A 27,869-nucleotide genomic window follows, 5' to 3' on the forward strand; every position below is an offset into this window, starting at 1 on the left:
TTATAGAAGTTAATCGGGACAGCTGATGGTGATGTGTGGCCAGCTGCGAGGCTTGAGCGTTGATCGCTGCAGATAATGCCATTATAGTTGCTGGAACCTCGTATGGCGAAGTATTCTGTGACGAGTCAGTAGGCAGATCCATATGCAACAACTTTATTAGGGCAGGTAAAGAGAAACTCTAGGAATTCTTGAGTGGGACACGCCGAGAGACAAGTGAGAACAGGCTGGAAGTCGAGGGCAGGCGGCAAGCAAACAGAATCCAGGGACAGGCAAGAGGTCGAGGCAGGCGGCTGAGAACCGAGGTCAGGATCAGGCACTGGGTCGAGAGGCAGGCTGCAGACAATCAGATAAAGGAGATATTAGCGAGGGTCAGTAACACAGGAAGACAAGGTACTCAAACTGCTCGGACATGCACACGATAAGAGGCAATACTTCGCAAGGAACACTCCATGAACAAGGCATATAAAGGCTGAGCCAATGATCATTGATGCACAACAGGTGAAGGCAATAACTGCACAAATGATGCATACTGAAGGGAAAGTATGCACTGCGCTAGAACTCGGGAGAGGGCGCTCGTGACTGAGGGATGGGGAAACCAGGGAGACTGGACTCCTTAACAATCAGTATGTTCACGTTTATTTTTATTTTTTATTTTTTTCAGGGCCCTGATGCAACTGAGTCCTGCTGACTTCAACATTCATATGAGTCTCTGTATATGAACATGGTAAAGTGAAAATCAAACACCTTGGAAATGAAAGGTATGTACAATGTTTTTAGGAATGGCACAAAGGTCTCTGTCTTTGGATCATTGTTTTCAATGTTCTCTTTTGTCATTTGTTGTGTATTTTTGGATTATGTTGTGTTGTAAATAAATCCAAACAATCTAAAAGCCATTCTTTTTTAAATCTCCTCATTCTTTGTGCAAGGTTGCTCTGAATGACAGGGCCTGATAGCTCCTAATAGGGCAGTTAGGGGAGTGTATTTGTCTTTCTCAGGTGTGAAAAGCTTACATATTAATGAGATGATCACGCCTCTTCGCATAAAGCTTTCTCACACAAAACACGTCGTAAATATTTTAAATCAATATATTGTCTTATCTGAATGAGCAGTCAGGGTGATTTTCACATAGTTTTGGAGCAAATATTCTAGGCTACGTCATACAATTTTCAAAAGTCTTGTGAAGAAATAATCAGTATGGGTTTCATGGCCTTATTTCAGTGAAATTTTTTTTTTATATTTTCACAAACCACGCATAAATGTCATTATCTCAAAACTACAGACTTTTACATACATGCTGCTGATATATTATTGTAGCAGAGTTTGTGCTGAATTCAGTGTAATTAGACTTTAGCCATGAAAATGTCACTAGTAACAGAAAAAAACACAAATGTCAGAGCATGTCAGAACACCTCCAGGGCCCAGAAAACAGCTCAGACCCCAGAGGGTTAACCACTGTTTTCTAATTGTGTCCTCTTTTGGAAGGCCAAACAAAGTAGTTTGGCTTTTGCAATGAAAAAAAAAAGCGTCTCCACAACATGGTGGCAACAATAATATAGCAAAAATAAAAGTTACGCATTCTTTCTTTGCCCTCACACACTGACATCGATTTGTGGTGACATGTTTGAATGAAGCATTTTTAGGAAGGCTTGGCTGAACCTTAACTTTTACAAAGAATATCTCTTTGGGTTTGAGACTCTGAGCTTTGTAACTCTGCAGATCTTATACATGCACAAACAGCTACATAACACACTAAAGAAAAAGGAAAATGCGAGGCGGATTCAGTCTCCTCGCACCCCTCAGAAACCTGACGATCAGGTCGTACTTACTCAAGGATTTTCCATCAACTTCATCATGATGTGCGGCAATAGAGGCAACATACACTTTGAGGGTGGATCAAACATCTTCGAGGGTCTTCTCAGTCAGAAGAACACCACTCAACGTACAGATTCCACTTCAGAGCGTAAGCATGCCTCATAGAGGGTGCTCTTGCAGAAGTGATGGTGTCTATGACTGCTTGTGGTATATAATCTAGAACCTCCACATCCCGTCCAGGGACCAGACATGGAGTTTCCCGAGGTCTGGACAGAGGTGCTATACGGTGCCCCGTCTCTGAGAAAGGAAGTCCTCTCTCAGAGGAATGGGCCAGGGAGGTGCTGTTGATAGGAGTATCAGTTCGGGGAACCAGGTCCGGTTGGGCCAATAAGGAGCAACTAGCAAGATTTAAGTTTGGCTTGCCATATAGGCGCTAATATGCTTACATACTGCCAAAGTTTTTCACACACCTGCGAAGACAAGGGGGACGAGGCAAGGCAATTACGCGTCGGCCCAAGGAAAGCATCGTTGTGAAGTCTGAATCCGATTCAGTATGAGCACACACACACCATTATAGTGAAAAGCTCAGCATCATCTTCATTTCCAGAGCGTAACAGCCCTCTCTCCAATGCAGCGATCGACATCTGATCCTCCCCTGGAGCCCTGAATGAAATGCTAGGTCCCTCATGAGGAGGACCAGCAATTCCATCCGGAACCTGCCAGGCATGTGAGATAGTGAACATGGCCGTAGGCTGGCACGTGGCATGCTGAGTGCTCAAGCCATTAAGAAATGCAATACGAACAACGTGCCGACGTGGTAATGCTCTCATGAGAGAACATGAACCACCCATGAGTGCAGTCTCTGCATGTTTGTGATGCGATAGAGTGAGGGGCCCCCAGGGATTGGTTACCGGGCGGGGAATCCCTCACTGTAATCCTCAGGTCACCCTGGCTATTCAGTGAAGAAGCCCTTTTCTGGTTGCACCAGAAGAGGAACTAGATCGGGGTATAGGTGTGGTATATCCACCTCATTTGAGGAACTTGACCCTCGACCACGCATCAAGAGGGCCGAACGAAGCGTGCTGGGTTGCCGTGACAACCCGTGAGGTCAGCCGGCAGCTCAACGGCACACTGAGCGGCTCAAGCCTTTACGAGAAAGGTGAGATGAACAACGTGCCGATGTGGTCATGCTCTCAAAAGAGAACATGAACCACCCACGACGCAGTTTCAGCACGCTTAAGCCCGGGCATATGAAAGGGTGATCGTGGCCTTCAAATGAGGATAGGAAACGACTGTATCCAGAAACACACGGTTTGAATGAGATCTTGAAAAATACGCAGTGTCAAACCGTGTTGGCTCTTTCAGGAAAACTGCTCTCTCTGGTGCCGAGTGTACAGGGTTATGGCCACGGCTACACAAGCAGGACGATAGTGCAAGCCTGATGTGAGCACTCACATTCTCATTAAAGGCGCAACCTCTATCAGCTGATTTAATCAGCACACTCTTTGAAGACGCAACGTTCGAACTATGAAAATAGCTGTTTTGTCGGCTCTCTGTGAGATCGTGGCCAGCGTTGTCTTTTCACTCTTTCAATCCAATACCAGCTTTGAAGAGGCGTTCTCCTGAAGAAGCAGACTCGTTTTCTTATTAAGTTAATAATTTAACATTATTAAGTTAATAAGAAATAAGTTTCTTATTACTAAGTTAAAACACTCTCAGATAAGATTGTAGAGCAGGAACAACCACTAGGCTCCAAAACGAAAAGCAAATATGTGACGCTCCTCCTGCTCATTATATGCTTGTGCTGCAAGGCAGAGCGGCTGATGCAATTATCACATGCCAATGTGCATTGGCTTGTCTTGCCGAGCACACATTGATAGAAGACGACGAAGAAGTAAGTATACGAAGAAGAAGATGCAACGAGGTAAACGAAGATGCAACGATGAATGTAGAGCTGCTGGTCTCTTTGGTGTCTGAACACAAACAACTGTATGACAAACGCCACAGCGACTAGAAAAATCTTGTTAAGAGTGTAAGAATTGATTTTCCTGCTAAGACAAAAGATGAGATAAGACTCACCCTACAATAAAGCAATAAAACACACCCTAGACAGAAGATCGCAAAGAAAGAGCACAGGACATTGTTTTGCCCAAACTTATCTCCTTGTTAATATCTCCCTTCCTCCCCCCCCTGATTCAAGTCACTAAAAGTTCACTAAGAATGTCTATATATCACATATGATGTATCTTATAAATCTATTGTTTTTCCTTTTCATGTTTGGTATCATTTTAAATGTCTCGATTGTGCGATTGGTAAAATGTTCTTAATTGCATTGCAGTCATTGGTGTTATGAGAAAGATTGAAAACTTAGGAGAATTCTGTTCTCCACTTTGGGTGGTGTCTCTTCAAGATATCTGATAATTCTCTCCCCTCCCCCTAAACCAGGTGTTACCCTCTGGGGTACATGAATTGACCCAAAACAACTCTAAAAAAATATTTATACAAGCCTTTTGTTCTGGTCTGGGTATATAATGGAAAGTGGCAGAGCAGTCTTTGGAAAAAAAAACTCACACAGTGCTGTGTCAGTGTTTTCCCAAGTCTTACACTTGGAACACACCCACACAACACTGAGTGTCTCTGTCAGGAATGCATTGCTTACTCTTAGAGTCATCTTTGAGTAATTGATGTCATGTATTTATTATTTCTGAATTGGCTTTTAAACATTTACTTGTGTAATTGGCATGATACATTTTTACCTGACAAATAAAATGTTATATTTGAATTATTCAGCATTATTCTGAAATTATTATTCATAGTAGATTACTGTGTAGTCTGGTGTTTCCGCAAAGCTACTCCAGGATAGATCAAACCGAAGGCACTAATGAATGGAGCATGGGGCACATCATTAAGGAGACCTTCCGATTTCTGACTATCACTGACTTAGCACTTTGCATCTTGCAACTATTAAAAAAAATTACACCTTTTGGGAAGCATAGGGTGACCGCTTAAGGGTAAAATAGTTTGCACTGCATCCTCCGACTATTTCAGAACTGGCTACGTTTGTGATCGTGAGCGCACATTCGCGGCGCGGCGTGACGTCACAAAGCGATACCGGGTCCATAATGAATGAATAATTGAAAATATGGGATACTCAGAATAATCAAAGATCTAAATTAAGTCATAAATTAAGACAATCTAAATTTGATTATCATTTGAAATTGGAGTCAGATTTAGCGTAGGGCTAAAGTAATATTGAAACTAAATTCTAACAAATAAAGTGAACTTCACTGGAGCTCTGAAAAGACATACACGCATTATACCTTCGCCCAGACAGTTGGATTTCCGTCGTTGGGCCGATGGGTGGTCTTTACAAGAGGGAGTTGTTATGGAGAGGAATTGCAGATCAAATAGGATTCAGGGAGTGAATTTGCATATTCACTCTGCTCATTGCCAGTGAAAATCGCTTGGGTATGAACAAAAAGATGCGCTGAAAAACATATTGTGCGCGCGATAATCGTCCCGGTGTGCACAGGCTTGAAGGATGCACAATGCATTATGTAGTCTGCCGGATCTATGCCGTATCCAGATCAGATGGAGGACCTGCATCTAGACACGACCACAACACATCCCTGAAGTGTCAGCAGAGATTGTGTCAACTAGACTCTCATCGACATGACAGCCATCAGCACTGATCCTCAACAAACTCATTTCCATACCAGCGTGATGATTCCGATCTTCAACCAGATGGAACTGGATAAATATTTTAAATGTTCTGATCTAATCTGATTTCTGACCTATAATGCTGCCTGAATCATAATCACAGACTCTTTGTTCATTGGCCAGAGGAGAACCCCTGACTAAGCCTGGTTTCTCCCAAGGTTTTTTTGTCCATTCTGTCACCTGATGGAGTTCCGGTTCCTTGCCACTATCGCCTTTGGCTTTTGGCTTGCTTAGTTGGGGACATTTAATTTAATATTCAACAATATTATTGAGATGCCTGCATTGACACCATTATATGAGAACTGAACTGAGTTGGACGATGACATTACAGTTTTCTCCAGAGCAGGTTTTCAAAAATTAATCATCACTGAACTTACTAAAGCTGGACTGTGATGCTATTTTCTTCTAGAAAAAACATTATTCATTATTTCATTATTTTCCTGTTATCCCTGTAAAGCTGCTTTGAAACAATCTGTAGCCTATTATAAAAAAATATAAATAAAGGTGACTTGACTTGACTGCTGATCTATATAAATATCTACTGAACCCGGAACATCCCTTTGATTATAAATAACCATTAACTACTTGTTTTTCTGGAGAAATGTAAATCATTTACAAAAGACAGTAAATCAGGACACTATAAAAGGAACATGAGAGGCTGTGAGGATGAAGAGCAAGAGCTGGAAACAAACATCAGTGAAGAATGAAGGGTTTAGTATGTTTACTGCTGCTGTTGGAAACCTTTGTGTTTGTCGTACAGCATCAGGTAGATGGAGGACTCAATGAGAATGAGATCAGTCAACAGCTCAGATCTGAGGACGGAAGACAGAATCCACCTCAAACAGACACTTTGAGAGATGAAGCTTCAACTGACAGCCAACAAAACTACCATCTGTTCTTCACTGACATCCATGCAGCGCTGAGAGAACTGACCGCCACCGTTACAGAGCAGAAAGTGAACATCAGAGAACTGACCGCCACCGTTACAGAGCAGAAAGTGAACATCATAGAACTGACCGCCACCGTTACAGAGCAGAAAGTGAACATCAGAGAACTGACCGCCACCGTTACAGAGCAGAAAGTGAACATCAGAGCTTTAGAGATGAGACTGAGCGATGAGATGAACAAGAAAAATTATGGTATCTCACCAAAACATTCACTCTTTTATCAATGATCCTCAAAGTAAAACCAATGAAATACATTGCATAGTGTAAATTTAAGTGTAAATTGTGTGAATGTCATTTAACAGAATCTTTATTCCTTCACAGAAATTTCAAATCTTACTCTGAGTCAAGTGGAGTTGAGAAAGGAAAATAGAGGTGAAAGTGTGCTTAAATGATGTTAAATTCAGTGTATTCATTCTCAGTGTAATTCAGTAATATATCACAATATTGCTTATGTTTTTTTTAATAACAGACAGAGAAATAGCTTTTTCAGCTTCACTGATGCAATCTGGCAGTGGATATACTGGTCCTTTTACCACTGACTTCACACTAACCTACAGGAACGTCTTTACAAACATAGGGAACGCCTACAACCCAATTACAGGTAATTATCAATGAAATGAGACATAAAACTCAGTTTATAGTAATGAAAACCCTTCTGCTCCATTCAGACCTCTCTGCAGTTGTGTAATGTGTATTAGAGAATTAGATGATCTGCCATCTTTCAAAACTATTACACAGTGTGTTTGGTAATAAAGCAATCATACAGGAAACATCTGATTCTGTATCTCTTGTTATTTGATTTAGGTGTTTTCACAGCCCCACTGAAAGGAGCGTACATGTTCAGAGTCTCTGTATTTGGTCATGGCCCAACTTCAGCAACTGCAGACATTTTTAAGAATGGAAAGCTTATGGTTGCAGCACATGCTCATCAGCCTGAGGAAGGGTTAAACTCCTCAAATGGAGTTGTGTTGATCCTGGAGGTTGGAGATGTCGTCTATGTGAGACTTTGGCCTAACACGAGGATATTTGATGACCAGTATAATCGCAACACTTTCAGTGGTTTCCTACTGTTTCCCTTAAGATAACAGGAGCTTTGCAGAAAGTGATTCCAATAATTCTGAACCTTCAGCGTATGATTTAAGATGAAAATCATGAAGAATCATTAACATGATTAAGCAATATTAATGAGGACTAAAGTGTGTTTGAAATTTGCAATAGATTACTGTATAAAAGTCTGAGCTGTCTATACATGTAAGTTTGTATTAAGAGTTTCAGCACTGAGACAGACAGGACCCATGAATATCACCTGTGACTCAAAAGTGTTTTGTTAAAGCAGTAAATCTAATAATGTTAAATAATATATTTTTAAGTATAGTTTGTTGCTGATCCTTGATCTGTATCTCTTCACCCTACATACATAAATAAATAAGAGAATAAAGAGACATTGTGGCATTTTCTTTTCCTCATATTTTCATGAATATTTCTCCAACAATGCTTGCTATTATCATGATATCATGCTTATCGATCTAAATAACTGATTTTGTGGTGGCAATTTCCAGACATTTTTAAGATGCTTTCCGTAGCTTTCCTGTAGCTCAGTGGTAAGAGCATTGCGTTAACAACGCAAGGTCGTGGGTTCGATCCCAGGGGATTGCACATACCTATGTATAAATGTATAGGATAATGCAATGTAAGTCGCTTTGGATAAAAGCGTCTGCTAAATGTAAATGTAAGAGTTTTATTTATCATTTACCGGATTATATATTATGTTAGATGCACAATAGTTATACAGCACGATAATCGAGGACATAACTGGAAAAAGGATCAGGGAAGGCAAACGATAGGGTCACAGGCAGGGAACAAGAAACAATAGTCAGTAATACAAATAAGGTTCATACACAAGAAGACAGTCACTGGAATATAACGTTCAGAATGGCAGCCGGGTCAAACTATGGTTCACGAGGAGGGGTGGGTGGGTGGGTGTGTGTGTGTGTGTGCCTGGCTTAAATAGCCGGGTGATATGAGACATGTTCATGGCTAGGTATGTGGGCTCTTGGGAATTGTAGTCCACGGTTAATACGCTGGAGAGTGAGACCTCTGGTGGCCGATCGAGGGATCTCCATTGGAGTTTGTAACAAAAATAATAAACAATTTAAGACCTTGATGGTATTTATGACATAAAAACTTGCCATTTTGCAAAGAGATTTACAATCCAAATTTTAACTTGAATGTACAGTACGCATGATTCAGGCTTAGACTTTCTGAAATGATCAGAACAAAGCAAATAATAATATGTAAAAAACCTTGAATTTATTTAAAAGAAAATATTACAGATACATTTGTTTTAAGCCGGGCGTCTGAAACATATTTTCAAATTCTAAAATATTCCTCTAATCCTAGACTAAAATCTGAAGTCTTTGATTGTAAATTTGACACGTTCACCGACAGCCGATTAATGACCGTTGCGATCAAATTTGACCTCCGACGAAATTCTGGCAGTGTCAGAAGATTTGACTCTCAGTCCTGCAAGTGTGACTTCTACGACGACCATCAAATTGTCTTCGTTTTTCAAGACAAGCCGTGACCAAAATTAACGTTAGAGATTTCTTTGTAGTCACCATTTCAATCCAACAGTCGTAAAGGACTATAATAAATCGCACAGTGGCTTTAGACTCAACTGGAGCTCTATAAAGACCGCTTGGGGCAAGTGTATACTTTATATTAAGGTTCACTTTCACAGGTTATTAATGTAAATACATGCTTTATATAATGAGGAGGAGATTTAAGCTAAGCTATGTTTTAATGGTACAAAGACCTCTTTTAAGTCAAAAGATCAGGGCTGATTTGATTTGTCATGACCCCTTTAACTAGTCCATTACTGTTTTGATCTGGTCAATCTTCAGTATATGAGCTGTGTGTCATCTAGAGGTTTAATGTTCAGTCTTCCATCAAAGCTAATAGTTTTGTGGTCAGGGTTCAAGCTACTGTTGGTTATATTTGACTGAACTCTGCACTCTCCGAAAAAAAGGTACAAAAGCTGTCACTGGGACAGTACCCTTCAAACGGGTTCTAATATTTTACATTTACATTTATGCATTTGGCAGACGCTTTTATTCAAAGCGACTTACAGTGCACTTATTACAGGGACAATCCCCCTGGAGCAACGTGGAGTAAAGTGTCTTGCTCAAGGACACACTGGTGGTGACTGCTGGGATCGAACCAGCAACCTTCGATTTACCAGTTCAGGGGTTTAACCCACTAGACCACCATCTAATATGTACCATTTAGGTACTAATATGTACACTTTTGGTACCAATATGTACCTTTGAGGGACTAATATGCACTCTTTAGGTACAAAGGTGTACCTTTTGAAAAGGTACCACCACAGTGACAGCTTTTGTACCTTTTTGTCTGAGAGTGTGTGTTTGGACTCATTTATTAAATACGTTAACAAATAATGTATTTATTGTAATAAGATGTCATCAAGTTTTATATATACTTTACACACTGTCACTATAAAGTAGTGACTGTAATTATTTACAACTATGGGGAAATATTAAGAAACTTGACTCAGTTACAACACAGTTCACATGTTGTTACGGCTGTGATTAAAATATATTTAATTACTCATTTTTTAAAAAATTTTCACACAGATACATTTAAAGGCATTTTCACATGGATAATCACACAACCCTGATGGATATAACACAGCACAGTTCTCTTTTTTATATCCATTTGGTTCTCTCGACATCCAGAACCTGCATCAACAGATCAGCATTAGATGTTCAGACTGTGAGATATGATCATTTATTAGAGAATAATCAGTTCAGTTCAGTGATTTCTCACCCAGAGGTCAGTGTGCTGCCATCAACCCATGTCCATTTTCCCTCCTCATCACTGTCAGTCAGACCCATCCAGACACCAGTGCTTCCAGACATCTTCTTAACAAACTCCTAGTAGAACCAACAAGGAAACTACATTTAAAGGATTAGTTCACCTAAATATGAAAAATGCTATCATCAGTTCCTCACACTCATGTTGTTCCAGCTCCATAAAACTTTCATTCATCTTCGGTACACAAATAAAGATATTTTTAATGAAATCTGAGAGATTTTTCTCCCTCCGTTAAAAGTCTATTCACCCAAAACTCTGACGCTTAATAAAGTTCACAAAGACATCGTAAAAGAAATCCATATGAATCGAGCCGTTTAATCCAAGTGTTCTGAAGAGACACGATCACCTTATATGATGAACAGATTTAATTGAGCTTTTATTCACATATAAACATTTATCAGCGAACAAACAGAGCAATTTTGTTCTCATGCATCAAGCAAGAACGGTTGATCTCTGCGTAAGTTCGATGAGCATTTTGACCCGTCAGAGTTTTGGGTGAATACACTTTCAATGGAGGGACAGAAAACTTTCAGATTTCATTAAAAATATCTTTCATTTGTTTTCTGAAGAAGAACAAAGTCTTATGGGTTTGAAAAGAGGAGGTTGAGGAATTGATGACAGAGTTTTTGGGTGAATTAACTCTTTGACGTCTGTGTTTCTGAGTGGTCAGACAGTAAGAGTGCAGCACAACCTTCGGTGGTCAATCTATTTTTCACTCACTTCTTTCTCTCTGTTGTTTATGATGATCAGATCAGCTCCTCTCTCTGTACAGTATCTTCTGCTCTCAGACCAGCTCTTCTTCTCAGAAGACATATAGTAAAAACTGGATTGATAAATACATCCATCTGTAAACAGAACCAGATCGTCTACTAGCACTTTTTACCACCGGTACTGAATTATGGAAACACTATAGTTTAACATTACCCATTTCATTGAGCATCTTCCACAGTTCATTTCTCTCCTGATTGAGCTGGTCTCTCTCTTCTGTTTGGTTTGTAATCATGTTTAGTAACTGTTGTCTCTCTTCTGTGTAGTTTGTGCTCTTGGTATGGATGTGGACACACAGCACTATGACTGCAGTCAGCAGAAGAACACACAGAAGCACCAAACACACTGGAGCTGCTCTGGAGCTTCTTGTCTTCACACAATCACTTCCTGAAAATAAAGTAAAGAAAATAATGATAAAGGTTTTATTAATTTCCTAATGGTGTGTTGAATTTGTACCTGTATGGTTTCTCTGAGTGCCTCTGTCCAGATCTTGTGTTCCATCAGTGTTTATATTGCCATAAACAGGACATTTTTGTTCACTTGGTCATGGAAATGATAATAATACCATACATTTGCATAAAAAAAGCTCTTGCTAAATGGCACCAGGGCTTGACATTAACTTTTTTGCTCACTAGCCAATATGGCTAGTGGTTTTCCAAAGTTACTAGCCACACAGCATTTTTACTAGCCACATTTTTGTTTTTGTGAAATTACCTTTTAAAAGTCGACTATGGCGTGCTAAAATTTACTTGAACTAGATTTACAACCCTTTTAAATGTAAAACCACTGTACACACCCAAATCAAGACTATACACAAAACAGGTCATTATCATTAGCTCTGATAAGGTTGTGTGTAAAGCTCCTTTTTTAAAATAAAACCATGTATTATATTACATATCGCCACATAGCTCCACCGGCATACACTGTGTGCATGTAATACTCATTAGGGCTGTCAAAATTGCTCAAAAATGACGTTCGAATATTCTCTCTAAAAAAAAACACATAGCCTATATTCGAACTATTCGAACATGGTTGCGCATTTTGTCAATGACTCGCATTACGTCAATAACAGGGCAAATTAATACAAAGAGACATAACTACTTGTATAGGTAGTTTATTTAAGTTTAAACACATTTGACAACGTATTACCTACACAAAAACAAGTAAATCAACTAATGGCCAAGACCGCAGACCTCACTCTAGCTCGCTCACTCGCAGGCACTCTTTCTCTCTCTCACCCTCACCCTCATGCTGCGTTCACACCAAACGCGAATAGAGCGTCTGGCGCGAGTGTAAAGACGCGTTTACGCGCGTCTGGAGGTCTTGCGGCGCGAATGAGGCGTCACGCTCTCTGTGCATAACGGTTTAAATGAACAACAACAATAAGCAAATGTTGAGAGCTGATCAAGAGTTTTGTGCAAGCAATTTAAGGTCGCGACTCTTATATAGCAGGCTTCATTCAGTGATTGAAACAAATATTATTAACAATAATTGAAGTTTTTAGCCTATATAGAACCGACATTGAACGCTCCGAGCGAGCTGTGAACATGGAACTTTTCCTTGACATGAAACGGTAAATAATCAAACCAGTGGAAGCATGTAGTGCATGAAACTGCTGTATCTAACCTACCTTATTCATGCAATATCTATTCAGTCATCACAGTAGCCTACACTTTAGTAATGTTTCTGTTTAACGTTAACGCTTCTTCCTGTTACCTGTCCCTGACCCCTCAGGCAGCGCGCCCACTCGCAAAGCAGACAGCCGCGCCTCTGCTACCGCGGGCGTTTTTCCACATTCGAATATTCATTTTCACCTTCGAAATTCTGTTTTTTAAAACTATTGAAATATATATTCGAATTTAGAATATTCGTTGACAGCCCTATGGGAGTTGTAGTGTCGTAGTGTCACACTTATTTCAGATGCCTTTTGAAAAGACTACAATTATTCAATCCGCCACAGTGGCTAGTTGGAGTGACTATGTTACCCGCCACGAGCAAAATCCACCCGCATTTGGCGGGTTGGCGGGTGTTAATGTCAAGCCCTGAATGGCACCATTGTGGTAGTCAGGGTTTCTGCAGGTTTCAGTAAGTCAAATTTAAGACCTTTTTAAGACATTTTAAGACCATAAAGATTGAAATTTAAGACCTACACGACGCATTATCCAAGTTAGATAGATAGTTACCTCGGGATCATTAGAGTATCTATCTATCTATCTTTCTATCTATCTAGGATTATATGATGTGTGTGTGTGTGTGTGAGAGAGAGGGAGAGGTAGATATTTTTTTTATAGAAAATTGTACTTTTGCATATTATACTGTAAAAACACAATTATTGTTGATCATAGTTTTAGTTGATCATAGTTGATCATAACTAGAGAGGAAATGATGAGATGATTGTGACCAAAATTATCACGGTTATCACAGAATCCTGTTCAAAAAGTACTAATATTACAGAATGAAGTCAATTCAACAAGTTTTATGTCGAAAAACAGCAAATAAAAAATGTATTAGCATCAATATGCACTTTTTGTTTACGCAAACATTAAAATACCATTAAAAATGATGGCCAGATTTTAAAAGAGTGTCTTGCAACATGTTAGTAGATAACATGTTGCAAGACACTCTTTTAAAATCTGGCCATTATTTTTAATGGTATTTTAATGTTTGCGTAAACAAAAAGTGCATATTGATGCTAATACATTTTTTATTTGCTGTTTTTTGACATAAAACTTGTCTTATCTACTAACTTATACTAACATGTACAAGTTCAAATAAAGTTTCGACAAAAAAACTCATTTCAGCCTTTAAATAATTTTTTATAAAAAGACATTTACACATTAGCTTATATTTATTAGTAGTGTCACGGGTGACAAAATGCTGGGAAAAGCGGAACCTTTGTTTTCTTTTCATGTTCCCCGAGGGGAATTATTTTGGTGTAACGCCTCACTCCGGTTCCGGGTGTAGCGGAGATATTGTCCAAACTAATTACCGCCGATGCACGACAGGTGTGAGGCAGAGAGGAGCGGTGTTTACACAGGCTTTCCGCTTCACAAGAGGAGGATAAAAGAGCCACTCGAAGTCGTGTTGAAGTCAAGGTTGGAACTGGTAAAAGTCAATCGGTGTTCAGTTGATCAGTTGTTTGGCTGGGTCTCAGTCGTTGTGTTTTGGGGTAGAAGATCTCCTGTTTGAGTGCTTACATTTGATGCTGTGATCCTGGAAATTTGTGTAAGTGAAGAACTGTTATTGGAGTCTGTCGTTTAGAACTGCTTGTGGAATACTACTGGATTGAACTGCTGTTTGGGTCTGCGCTGGAAGAGGAAGGAAGAAAGATAAGTGAATTAATTTCATCATTGAATAAAATGTAAAGCTTGAAGAAAAGACTGTGAATGTGAAATTTACTGTTGAGGAGGACATCTGTTTCAGATACATTGGAGAGGAATTGAGAGTTGAATATTCCCGTTGAAATGCATGGATGAAGCGAGGCTTCTGATCAGCCCTACTGTGAGTGATTTGCAGTTGTTTGCCTTACCTGATGCACGTCGAATTAATGCTGTGGATTTGTAGTGAACACGAGTGCTGTGTGCTATGCTGAGAAGAGTCTTCCAACGCCTGCTTTCATTCTTGTGAGATGATCTACTGGTCTCCACCTAAATCCCAGAACGATACAACTGAACTGGTACAAGTCTCGTGAAGAACCGTATGGCTGTGGAAAAGTCTGAATCGTTATACTTACTGACCGAGCTCTGAAGATGTACAACATCGCTGGTAAAGCTGCCTATCGAGTCTCTCGCTAATGTCTGATGAAAGTGTTTGATGTTAAGAGAGGAAATCTTACCTGTTACCTACCGTCTGAGTCCTGCAGATGTGCAGCAATGCTGTGAAGTGAGTTTTAAAGTCACAATTTCCCCTTCATGTCATGATAAGAGAATCTGCTGTTGAGAGAAGAAACATTACCTGTTACTTACCGTCTGAGTCCTGCAGATTTGCAGCAACGCTGTGAAGCGAGTTTTAAAGTCACAATTTCCCTCTCACGTCCTGATAAGAGAATCTGCTGTTGAGAGAAGAAACATTACCTGTTACCTCCCGTCTGAGTCCTGCAGATGTGCAGCAACGCTGCGAAGTAAGCTTTTAGAGTCACTGTCCCACCATTGTGCCCGACGACGTATCTGATACTGAGAAGAATACATTACATGTTACTTACTGTCTGAGTCCTGTAGATGTGCAGCAACGCTGTGAAGTAAGCAAGCTTTTAGAGTCACTATCGCACTATTGTGTCCCGAAGGAGACCACAGAGGAGACGAGAGAGCTCAATGACACAGTGTGTACAAAAGACTGAATTTACAGTAGTTTCCTGCATTATTTTCACAGTAAAATTCTGAATATGGTATTTTGAAATATCACAGTTAAAGCCCGTGTGATAATAATGTAATTTACTGTGAAATATTAGTTTCATCTTGTAAAATCTTGGAAAGAATTTACACTGTAGGTTCTGTGGTACACATTCAAATGTTTTGAAGATTTCTTGAGATAAAAAAAAAAAACTTAAAAGAACACTCTTTTAAAGTGCTATTAAAAGTATCATCAAATATGACCATATGACCTGGGGGTTTATTCCAAGTCTTCTGTAGTCATATGATATGTTTGTGTGAAGAACAATCTGAAATTCAAGTTGTTGTTTGTGTCCCGAAGGCAGTGAAGAATCGATCCAGCGGCTACTCCGGTCAAATAGCCCTAGGAGAGGAGAGTTGCTTATTCTTTTCTCAAGTTGATTGCTATTTAATAAAGATTGTTCCTTTTGAACTCAATTACTTGCCTCTTTTGTCCATCTGTTGCGTGCCTGTGGTGTTGGCTCCTCACGGTGGTGTCTGGAGTGAGGGGCGGCTGGTCATCCGAGTCCGCCCCGGCCTGCACCGGTGACAGTAGTATTTGGGTGCACCCCCACCCTTCATGTTGACTGAGCTTTCAATGTTGTTGTTCACATCTCGTTGCGCCTGGCAAAAAAATTAGCGCGTCGCTTCAATTATGAGCACGCTTACCGCGCGCCTACATTGGAACAAACTTGAGTGCGCAAAAGACGCGATATGTGAACGGCCTCTGGCGAGCTAGTTCATATCAAGCCACGAGCTATTGGTAGCCCGCGAGCGGCGTGTTGGAGACCCCTGCTCTAGAGCTCCGCTTTGTAGGCTACAACTCAATACTTATTTGCTACTTTGTAATAACTTTCTGCGGCCAGCGTTTCTGGAAATGAACGAGGGTTAACACTTTTTTAGACCTGACTAAATTAAATTTAAGACCTAGGATGAAAATCTGGCCGTTTTTAAGGCCTTAAATTTAAAGTTCCGAATTTTTGACTTTTTAAGACTTAAGACCCCGCGGAAACCCTGGGTAGTGTGGTTAGATGTAGCAGCCGGGTTCAAGTTAACACATTTTCAGGGTGACTCTTATTCAGTTGCATCGTTTAACAGCTCACTGGAGAAGTTGATCAATAAACAACAACTTGAATTTCAGATTGTTCTTCACACAAACATATCATATGACTACAGAAGACTTGGAATAAACCCCCAGGTCATATGGTCATATTTGATACTTTTAATAGCACTTTAAAAGCGTGTTCTTTTAAGTTTTTTTTTTTATCTCAAGAAATCTTCAAAACATTTTAATTTGTGTACCACAGAACCTACAGTGTAAATTCTTTCCAAGATTTTACAAGATGAAACTAATATTTCACAGTAAATTACATTATTATCACACAGGCTTTAACTGTGATATTTCAAAATACCATATTCAGAATTTTACTGTGAAAATAATGCAGGAAACTACTGTAAATTCAGTCTTTTGCACACACTGTGTCATTGAGCTCTCTCGTCTCCTCTGTGGTCTCATCTGATGGATTCAGCGGTAAGTGTTAAAATGTCAAAATTTGCTCAATTAAACGATATGATTCAGTATGAAAGTATTAACCAAATAGCGTTAGTTGTAGGTTATGTTGTTAGCAGTTAACGTACTCACGTAGGTTTGATCATGCAAATTAAAAATGGAAAGCCTCATTTTGAAAACATTGGTCATTATGAATTAACTATAGCTTTTCTTAGTGCAAACAAAGTTAGCATTTTTCTGCAGTGACCACTGGGAAATAAAGTTGTAAGGTAAGCTGTGGCCTTAAAGGTGCTGTATGTAATTTTTCACTCTACTAAAGCATAAAAATACCACAATATGTTTGCAGATATTTAGGAAAAATGCTGAGTTCACATACTTGTTTCTCTGAAAAACAGCCAGTTATTTTACTTATTTCTTTAACCTGTTCCGTGTTGGAATGTCTGTTTTTTGTTCTGGTCTGTGTGTGATCTCGCCCACTGCCGGTTCACCTTAATAGTATTTCGACACCCTGGGATGCCAGTTGGCAGGAAACACAGAGTATTGGAAACGAACAAACAAACTGGGTAAGAAATTGTAGATTCTACCCGACCTAAAAATCCCCATCTAAACTCTCAATGAATGAGAGCATATTAAAACGCAGATAAATCAACTCATCAAGTTACAGTGTGTAAGTGTCCTCGGCTTTCATTGTCAACTGTGCCCGTTTCTATTGTGTGTTCTCAAACTGGCAACCCACGTGAGCGTCGAGTCTGAGGAGGAGGGGCCGGGGGAAACAACGATCTCCAATATTTTGAATTTGGACTGCAGTACCTATTTCGACAGCTAGCTGTCATCCTTACAGACTGTACCTTTAATGTAGGCATTATGACAGTTCACAAGTTTGTTTGCCCATATAATCTTTAAGCTAATTAAGGTTAAGTGTATCTGGGTCAACTCAAGCTTAGCTCAACCTAGTTTTCTCAGTGTGTTCCGCACCATCAGCTGAAATTGGTCCTCGATGGCTTTTTTCGGCCGATTCGACATGTTGAATCAGCGTTGGGCCGTCGCTGAGAGAGAGAACTCTAATTGGCTGTTCATCTTAGTGAACGAGTCAGTGCACGAGAATAATAGCAAAACAGCGAGCAAAGAAGAAAAACAGTACAGATAGAAGGCTGTTCTAATGTTACGTCATCTTACCTGAGTGTTCCTTGGCGAATATTTCAATATTAACATGAGCGGAGTGAAATAAAGTACGTTTTTAGCAGGATTGATATTCAAAACGGTAAGCACGCACTGCTTTGTGCGTTGGCATTAACTGTTACTTCACAGTAAAATACAGTAATTCTACAGGAGCGCACTGCTAAATCACAGAAATCTGATGGCATTAACTAACTTCACAGTAAAATACAGTAATTCTACAGGAGCGCACTGCTAATTCACAGTAACCTCATGGAATTAACTAACTTCACAGTTAAATACAGTAATTCTACAGGAGCGCACTGCTAAATCACAGAAATCTGATGGCATTAACTAACTTCACAGTTAAAAACAGTAATTCTACAGGAGCACATTGCTATTGTAATCTAATGGCATTAACAGTAACTTTATAGTTAAAAACAGTAATTCTACAGGAGAATACTGTTAAAGGCACAATATGTATTTTTTTTTATTTAAAAATATAAAAAATCACTATATCTATGTTATATATTTTTTAAAGTTGTGTATTTACATTATCCCGACAGTTCCAATTAACTTCTAAATCCAGAGAAATTAATATTTTAATTCGAAGACACGGACCGTGTCTTTATTTCCGTTTTGTCGCCGTCAATGGCGTCATATCCGTGTTGTCTCTGGTTTCCGCTCGTGCTGCCATGGCAACCAGAGCTATGAACCAGAGCCCTCTGATAGTAACCAAACTGACGCGGACAACTGTGTAGTTCGCAATGTCTATTTGCACGCTGTTGTTGTTTCGTTCAAACATTATGGACCATGGCAAGCAGACTTTGGATAAAAATGGAGAACTAAACCGAGAATCAATATCAGCGCGGTGTTTTCGAGATGTCGAGAGCTCCCATGGACACTATATAAACGAGAGCTCCACGTCCGAGACTTCGACAACTCCTACATGTACTTTATTAAACAGGTGAGCACATTTACATAAAACTAATCAAGGTTATATAGTTCAACAATGATAAAATGTTAGAATATGATCTGTATGTTATTCTAATGTTGATCTAGCTAGCTTACTGCTAGTCTCATTACAGACAAACTAACGTTAACACATACATTTCAACACATTCAAATGCAGTTTAGAGTGATAGTGTAATGTTAGACCAAGTGAAACAGCGCTGCGTTACCTCTCAAGTTTAATTTGTCTAATAAACTGACCTGTGACTGTGAGTAGTAATTCTGCGTGTAGTTCGGTAGAATGAAATGTCCATATTCCTTTTATATCCGCGGGACTCGCATCGCGTTTGGAGCTGATAGCTGTCTCTTAGCAATCCCGAACTGCTTCATATCACAGTCATGATAAAAGCATCGATGTATTCAGTAATCCATATACATTATTAGATCGGTCGGCTTGACGTTGACGACAAAATCCATAATTCATAGCAAATGTTGCGTCATCAATCTACGCCTTTGTTATTGTAAATAGGTTAGCGACCCCTAGTGGAGAAAAAATCCCATATTGTGCCTTTAAATCACAGTAATCCGATGGCATTAACTATAACTTCACAGTTAAAAACAGTAATTCTACAGGAGAATACTGCTAATTCACAATAATCTGATGGCATTAACTGTATCTTCACAGTTAAATAAAGTTATTCAACAAGATCACACTGCTATTTCACACTAATGGCGATGAAAATCGATAAAAATGAAACAGTAACTTCCTGTGAAACCAATTCAACTTGTAGCCAGTAATTTACTGTAAATGTACGGCCAAATAATTTACAGTGTGAGGATTGTGACTAACAGCACTAAAGTCAAGGCTGAAATCACTTTTTATGATCTGTGTTTTCTCTGTTTCTCCACCACTGAACATGAACATAATTATGAAGGCATCAGGTCTTCCATAAAACCGTCATGATAACACCAAACTAATGCTGGCTGTTTCTGTGCAGTTTTTCTGACCCTCAAATACACCTGACCTCATCTGAGGTTCACTTCATCAATAAAGGGCAAACAATAGACTGACGCTGTGCTTCAGTTGTGTTCAATGTTATCAGGTTACAGTTCAGTTCATAAAATCATATCAGATATCAGATTTATGACCATCCTAACTAAAACACACAAGCTGAGTAAACATGTTGCTCTGTTTTAAATACAAATGGTTAGTAATTAAATCCAATAATAGCATCAGAAGAACAAAAAGCAGAACCAAACACACTGTAGCTGCTATTGAGCTTCTTATCTTCACACAATCACTTCCTGAACACCACAATTATGACATTAGATGACTGAATATGTGCAGACTGTGATGTTTCTATCAAAGTAATGAATGCGATTACCTGAACGCTGAAGTGGTTGGTGTGTGTTTATCTCTGTCCTGAAGTCATGATCTCCCACTGCACTCTCATAGATTTCCACTGTCATCTCCAGTCTCTCTGTCTGCCTTCCCTCAGACTCAGTCCCGATCACATCATCATAAATACTATCAGACATTTCTTCTCTTAAACATTAATTGATTTTGTTCCTTGTTTTTGTTTTTGTTTTTTTTGGATCTAATCAGCACTCGTCTTCTTTTTAAAGCTAGTGGCAAACAAGCTTGCGGTCAGTGTGTGAAAAAAAAAAAAAAGTGCCATCAGACCCTTAAAGTTCACAGGAAGCAGAAGTTGTGATGGTCTTTTCTTCCCTTTTCTGATGTATGTGAAACTCAGCAGTGTGAGTGACAGTCCAGCAAGCCATTTTGTGTTTAAAAGACATCTAATAGCCGTCCAAACACAGCCCTGACGTCTAGGCTAAAACAAGGCAAAATTTGGGCTGTCAGTGAAAATTTAAAGGGGTCATAGACTGGATTATTTTATTATTTTATAATGTTTCCTGGGGTGCCCTTATAATGTTAGTATGATTTTAACATCAAAAAATGTCATAATTTATAAATAAATGGCATTTTTCCTATCCTGATTTTAGCCTCTGATTTGAACGCTCAGTTTGAAGGGGCGTGTCTGCTGTGAGACTTCAGTGTAAACGCCCACTGCTGTGATTGGTTGTGAGACTTCAGTGTAAACGCCCACTGCTGTGATTGGCTGTGAGACTTCAGTGTAAACGCCCACTGCTGTGATTGGTTGTGAGACTTCAGTGTAAATGCCCACTGCTGTGATTGGTTGTGAGACTTCAGTGTAAATGCCCACTGCTGTGATTGGCTGTGAGACTTCAGTGTAAACGCCCACTGCTGTGATTGGCTGTGAGACTTCAGTGTAAACGCCCACTGCTGTGACTGGCTGACATGTTTGCATATGAAATGCTAGTATTACATGTAGAACTCTCTCTAAAACTTTTACTACGTTTTTACTATTACAGCAATCGAGATTAAGGAATCGTGAAAAGTATTGATCATAATGATCTATTCCCATCACATGAAAGGTTGCAGTGATGAGCATTGAGCAGATGACAGACAGTCTGTTGATCGCACATGAAAAGATCTTATCATTGCAATGCGATTTCTGCACTCTCACGAATGCTTTCACCAGAGGTGTAAAGTCCAAGGGTCAGGCCCCATGGTTATTTTGAAAAACTGAGACATTTCCCTTCCCTTCTACAAACGGAGAATTCGCCTCTGAAAACGATTCTTTCTAAAAACTCCTGCCAGAGTGGAGATTTTGGAAAACTTCAATTGCATGTTTGCATAACTGAGGAAACTGAGTTTTAGGCAGCCGACGTCACAGTATGCGACAGAACTTGCAATGCGGCAAAAGTGCGACCTTGCGAATCGATTTGTTCGATTGGCTAACGTGGGCTTGAGCCTCTCGTTACACTGCCACCAACAGGTTTGGCATGCTTTTGACGGCAAATACACAGGTTCGTGTAAACAAACGCTTTTCTGAAAACTGACAGGTGTGCACAATGTTATTTTTGAAAACGGAGAGGGTAAAATGTCCGTTTATGAAAATAGTCGGCCACGTGTAAACGTAGCCTCAGAAAGTAAAAGTCCTGCCATATAATTATTCCAGCTGATTTCACTAATTAGTTCTGTCTCCTGGCTGAAAAACGGTGCTAATTAACAAATCCAGGTGATTGGAACAATAGCTAAGGAGGACTTTTAATTTCTGAACCTGGACTTTACACCTCTGGCTTTCACCAAATAACAGTGCAAACATGATGTAAATACAGTAAGAGCTTCGTTGTACTGTACATTGTAACAGCGTCATGATTTTGTGATGATTTATTTCAACGAGTTTTGGCAAGTTTCCAGTCTTTATCTGGAAGTGTCCAGATAAACTCACGCTGTATTGACAACTTGGGCGATTGGAAAGGGAGCGTTCTTTGATCGCTTTCTTCATATAATTTAATCACAGTTTAAATAAGATGATTTTCATCCTATTAAGAGAAATGACGTGAAGTTGATTGTTTAGCCACTGGCTTGATTTACTGATGCATAAACAGTATTGAAGGATATTTTGAGAGATAATCTGTCTGAACTTGAATAATTACATCAGAAATCACTGATCACAGATCAGGCATCAGAATAAACATGACTACTTGCATGTTTGTGGCGTTGCTGGCAGATCCATATTGTAAAAGTCTGTTAGCAAAGCCTGCGCCGAAATTTACCAAATAATCCACAGTGAAATACACCGAATACAAACAAATAAAGCACTGTTGAGACATTCCCAATGTTGGGGAAAAAACCCTACTATCCTAGCATTAGGATTGTTTGGAAGGTAATGGTATTGATCCTGTATCGATCTTTTCTCGTTCTCATGTCACTGTTCACTAACGCTCCAGTGGGCGGGGCCAAAGCTGCCCTGTGACATCACAAGTCTCCACTTTTTAGATCCTGTCGTTTGCTGGCCTTGGTTTCAATAAAAGCAGTTTTTGGAATAACAAGAAAGTTTTGAGTTTTGAAACCTGCAGGGTATTTTTATAGTATAACAAACTCTTAACTGTCAAAGGATCAAGAAGCATTTGAATTCTCAGTCTATGACCCCTTTAATAGACGTATAAACATAGCCAAAGAATAGACTAGTCATCAATTAGATAACATGTCAAAGAAATTAAACCAAACACCTTTTAATCACTATTGACTTTGCTTACATGATGGAATATCATACATCTCGCAAGTTATTTTGGTAAAAACGACATGTAACCAAATTCAAGGTTATTTTGTCTAGAAGTGTGTCACTCATAGCCGGACTATCAGGTCTATGGTTAGCTGAGACTAGGGATGGGCATGATTAATCGACGATCGATAATTGATCGTTAAGAATTTCGTCGATCACGTTTATTTGTTATCGATTAAACTAATGCAGGTTGCGTTGCGTAGTGTGAGTCTTGAAGCAATGGAATTAATTTTAGCGCGGAGGTACCTGTGCATCCCGGCAACGTCAGTCCCCTAAGAGCGGGTGTTTTCGGCGGCTGGACTGGCTGTCACCAGGTTGCGGTCGCGTCTGATCCCAGATCAAGTCAACATGCTTATCTTTCTCAACAGAAATCAGTAGACTGGTGCAGAAGTTCTATGGGAACTTCATGCGTTTTCTCAGATCGGATAGCTATCTGATTTATCAAAACGATTCCATTTACACCTGGTCACATAAATGTGTTTTTGCAAAACGGATATAAATCCGATCTTGAATTCCCGCGCTATATGCATATTTAAATTGTTGCACGTCATCGAAAGCAACTGATATGAGCTGCATTTTATTGATCATCAGCGAAAATTTCTAAATCAAAGATCGCAACAAGATATTTTGCGGCAACAGCCCTGGTAAGATCATTTCGGTTCTTTACTTTTAATGAAGATGATTGTGTGTTGATGAATGACTTTAACTTTGATTTGCGATAGTTTGCACGTTGGCTTGATGAATAGATGCTCATCTGTGGTGATGCGTGTTGAAGTAGCGTCGTCATATCTGGATATAACATGACATATAGCCTATAACACGCTCTCACACGTTTATTTCTTATCATTTTTGGGATAAGTCAAATTTACATATGTGGTTTCAACAAACATATGCATTTACTCTTGTCCAGTTTCGTCTGGAATGCGTCTCAGATCTCCTCCTGAAGTGGTTTGAGCGATCGGATTTAAATCCGTCTCGAATGCGTTTCGGAGGGCATTTAGATTTGGTCTTTTCACGACCGGATAGCTATCCGATCACAGAAAACGGATGAAGTGGCCATGGGTCTCTGTTTAAGAACGCCGGCTCGCAGCTGCAGGTTCCGCTGGTTTAGAGCACCGCAGGAATCTTCAAGTCTACCGAACGTCCAGTTTCACTGCCACAATTTGATCTTCTTGTAATAAAGATCTCATCGAGGACAAACAAACTGTATTTTTGTATTTTCATTGCATTTTTAATTTATAAAAAGTTAAAGAAATAATGAATTTCAATATAAAAATATTAATGATTAATCGATAGTCGATCGTTAATTCTCCCGACGATCGACTAAGAAAATTTAATCAAATGCCCATCCCTAGCCGAGACGGTGAAATTAAGGCTATTGCTTGCTGGGAGGTTGCACCAGTAAACACGTCATCAGAGAAGAGATGTCATTGCAAGAGGTTGGGGAAGTTGACGACTTTGACTCTTAAATTTGATATGCATTGATCAATTATTTATAAATACTGCTACATTACATAAAATATAAGGCAATGCAAGTTTATTTATATAGCACATTTCATATACTATGGCAATTCAAAGTGCTTTACAAAAGGAATTAAAATAATCACAAAATAAAAGTGACTGGGTAGTCACTTTTCATGTTTTCTGGGTTGGTAGATACACCGGGGACCCGATTATAGCATTTAAACACGGAAAGAGTCAGATTTTCATGATATGTCCCCTTTTAAATCAGTTAAGATTTGAAATCACCAAGTGTGTTCCAGGCCTTATACGTTTAGAACCATCCGCGAAGTAAATCTATAAAAATGACTATAAAGTATTTAGCAATACAGATTTTTACATTTTAAACAGTAGAATTATAGTGACCACATTACTTTACCACAATATTGTTCATGTGAGTGTAAATATAATGCAATAATTTATTTAGAATATCAAATTTTGTGTATAGAGTCGGTCAAATCAATCATTTGAAAGATGCTCATAATCATTCCTCTCTAGGGCATCACCATCTTGAATGGCAAAGTGAGTCTCATTTGCTTGATATTGAGAATAACATGCAGCAGAAGCAAAACACACTTTAACTGATCTGCAGCTTCCTGAAGCCACTTCCTGAACACGTCAGACATGATGTTTCAGTATGTCTCTGACTCTGTTCACACAGCACAGGACACATACTTTACTTTACACAGGACAGATCATTGCAATTTAAGTAGTAAATTACAGCCTTTAAACTATAACTGATCCAACTTGTGCTCTATTGCTAATGCTGAAGGACAACATGAGATGCAGGCTTTCTTGTTTAAACAACAGCTGAATAAACAAGACGTTAAAATTGAGGAACTTACATTTTAGACACAATATTGACAGTTACTTTGTCTACTTTTTCTCCACCAACAAAAGTAGTTCCAAATGAAGCCAAAGCAGAAAGAGTTCGGCTTCTCAGAGCAACACAGTGATGTTTCATTCCTGAAAAAAAATCGGTGTTTTTGATCAAATCGATTGACTCATTGATTCAATGACTATAAAATATAGTGGGCATTATCGAGTGCACTCATTTAATTACAAAATGCACCACAATAGCAACCGATGTACAACCAACATACAATCAACTTTTAGAGCCAGAGAAACCCATGAGATTCCTGTTGAATTAATTCCCCACGTCTCGGCAGAAGATGACATCCACAGCCATCCAAATTCATTCACTCATTATCATTCATTGTTTCAAGCGGACTATATTAGTGGAGTAAAGAAGGGAATAGTGAATTGATTTCAAACATAGCCAGTGACTTGCTTATAAAGACATTTGATGACTCACTCTTAAAGACCATATTAATGTATCAACTTATATTAGAAATGCTCCTCTCACAGATTCTATTAAATTACATGGACAAACAGCCCACCCGATGACAGAAACAACCAGGGCCTAAAACCAACTTTTTGCCACATCACTTAATACAATTTACTGGCCATAAATATTTGTTATCAGTTATAACAGCAAATTTTTTAGGTACCAGTGAGATTTACCACAGCTAAAACTACCAGCATAACTAAATTAAAAACATTAACGACAAGAAACAGTAGTTTTCAGGTGGAGACATTGAATAAAGTAATCAACACAGCTTTTCATATACTCGCCAATGCCCATTTTGCGCTTGGTGAGTATTAATTTTACAGCCTGCTGTTAGGCTCTAAAGTCTCCCAGAACCTGAAACAACAATGATCGTGTTTCATTGTTAATAGATAAAAATAAAGAATGATGTCATCAATAACTTATTGGAGACCTCATTTTTGAATAATCAGATAAATTCAGTGATTTCCAGCCCGATCTCATGAAAGTGCGTATCTATAGCACAAATTTTATTTCTCGCACCATTTATACGGCAAAAATAGTTTTCGCGTGCGTATGATACGCACTTTACGGCGTGTAATACGCATGCACTTCACACCCCTAATCCTACCCAAGGATTTTACAGTGCGTATCATTTGCAAAAAACATTTTTTGCCGTATAAGTAGCACAAGAAATAAAATTACTATAGATACACACTTTCATGAGATCATGTTGGTGATTTCTTACCCAGAGGTCATTGTGCTGCCATTGACCCATATATTTTTATACTTGTTTGACAGGGATTCTTCATTTTGGCTTTTGGATTACTTATGGATAGCCTGGCTAAAGTCAGACCTCTTTCTCATTGAGACGTGGTCTGGGAACCACATGTCCATTTTCTCGTATTTGAGGCGTGGTTTACGAATGCCCAGAGCCGTTTATTGGGCGCTACAAATGTCTATCAAATGCGCCTGTACGTAGCTCATAGCCAATCGTTTCAATCATACCAGATGACGTATGTAGAGCGGTAGAAATTCGACAAGGAAGAAGATGAAATAAACTTGTGTGTGTGTGTGTGTTGATTTAATTTCCTATCCCTTAATTCCTCTTAATTTTCTGTCCCAGTTTGTGTGCCAATCCCTTTGAAATCTCTTGTTCATTGGTTTCCCTTGACTGTCTCTCCCCAGGTGTCTTTTCTTGTTACTCGTGTTAGACCGTCTGTCTCTATGTATGTATGTATGTATATATACACTGTACAGTACCTGTCAAAAGTTTAGAAACAAAACATTTTTACAATGTTTTTGAAAGAAGTCTTTTATGCTCACCATTTAATCAAGAAATATAGTAAAAAATAATGTCTTCACTGCCACTTTTAAACAATTTAATGCATACTTGATGAATAAAAGTATTTATTAAGAATTAAAAGTAATTCTGTCTTTATTTTTTAATCTTACCACAAATGTTTAAATGGTATCTGCGCCTAGACAGCAGTCCGCAGTCCTGAAGTGTCAACTAGTCTCTCCCCTGTGAAGGCTCCCTTTACCTCTCTACAGATAAAGCGTTGTCGGGATAATTCTGGTTCGTGTGGCTACGCAGAAGCGATAAAAATTCTGTATTATAAATTTTAAAGCCAGACAAGTAGTTTGTTGAGGGTTGAATTGTAGGGAAGGACTACACACCTGCGTAATAGTGAACTCGTAATGTGCATGTGCACGGCATCAGCGTTCTCACAGGTTCGCGTTTTTGAAGTTTGCGCAGAA

The 27,869-nt window shown here is 39.2% G+C and overlaps 3 protein-coding genes across 4 annotated transcripts in view; 2 read left to right on the plus strand and 1 right to left on the minus strand.

Annotated features, from left to right (window-relative positions):
- Positions 1 to 44: 44 nt before the first annotated feature.
- LOC309496106 (C-type lectin domain family 17, member A-like) lies at positions 45 to 27,637 on the minus strand. 2 transcript variants are annotated; one of them, XM_082166097.1, is made up of 5 exons: positions 20,510 to 27,637; positions 11,298 to 11,528; positions 11,094 to 11,218; positions 10,326 to 10,432; positions 45 to 333 (listed from the first exon to the last, which is right to left on the minus strand). In XM_082166097.1, the coding sequence occupies exons 1-5, from the start codon at positions 20,661 to 20,663 to the stop codon at positions 126 to 128; spliced, it is 825 nt and encodes a 274-aa protein (XP_082022223.1). In that variant the 5' UTR covers positions 20,664 to 27,637; the 3' UTR covers positions 45 to 125. The 2 variants fall into 2 exon arrangements, with proteins under 2 accessions (XP_082022223.1, XP_082022224.1); XM_082166098.1 differs by lacking the exon at positions 45 to 333 and adding an exon at positions 9,993 to 10,237 and having other exon boundaries at positions 20,510 to 21,859.
- LOC309496100 (uncharacterized protein) lies at positions 6,171 to 7,921 on the plus strand. The gene is made up of 4 exons (XM_082166086.1): positions 6,171 to 6,671; positions 6,801 to 6,851; positions 6,949 to 7,080; positions 7,284 to 7,921. The coding sequence occupies exons 1-4, from the start codon at positions 6,236 to 6,238 to the stop codon at positions 7,562 to 7,564; spliced, it is 900 nt and encodes a 299-aa protein (XP_082022212.1). The 5' UTR covers positions 6,171 to 6,235; the 3' UTR covers positions 7,565 to 7,921.
- Positions 13,992 to 27,869, plus strand: part of LOC309496138 (uncharacterized protein) — a 41,167-nt gene continuing 27,289 nt past the window's right edge. The window contains exons 1-2 of the mRNA XM_082166156.1: positions 13,992 to 15,023; positions 15,123 to 15,261. Coding sequence (XP_082022282.1) covers positions 14,955 to 15,023; positions 15,123 to 15,261 — 208 coding nt within the window. The 5' untranslated portion in view covers positions 13,992 to 14,954. The remainder of the gene's footprint in view (positions 15,024 to 15,122; positions 15,262 to 27,869) is intronic.

This window comes from Leuciscus leuciscus (assembly GCF_965113295.1).
Source record: "Leuciscus leuciscus genome assembly, chromosome: 4".
Classification (NCBI taxonomy): domain Eukaryota; kingdom Metazoa; phylum Chordata; class Actinopteri; order Cypriniformes; family Leuciscidae; genus Leuciscus; species Leuciscus leuciscus.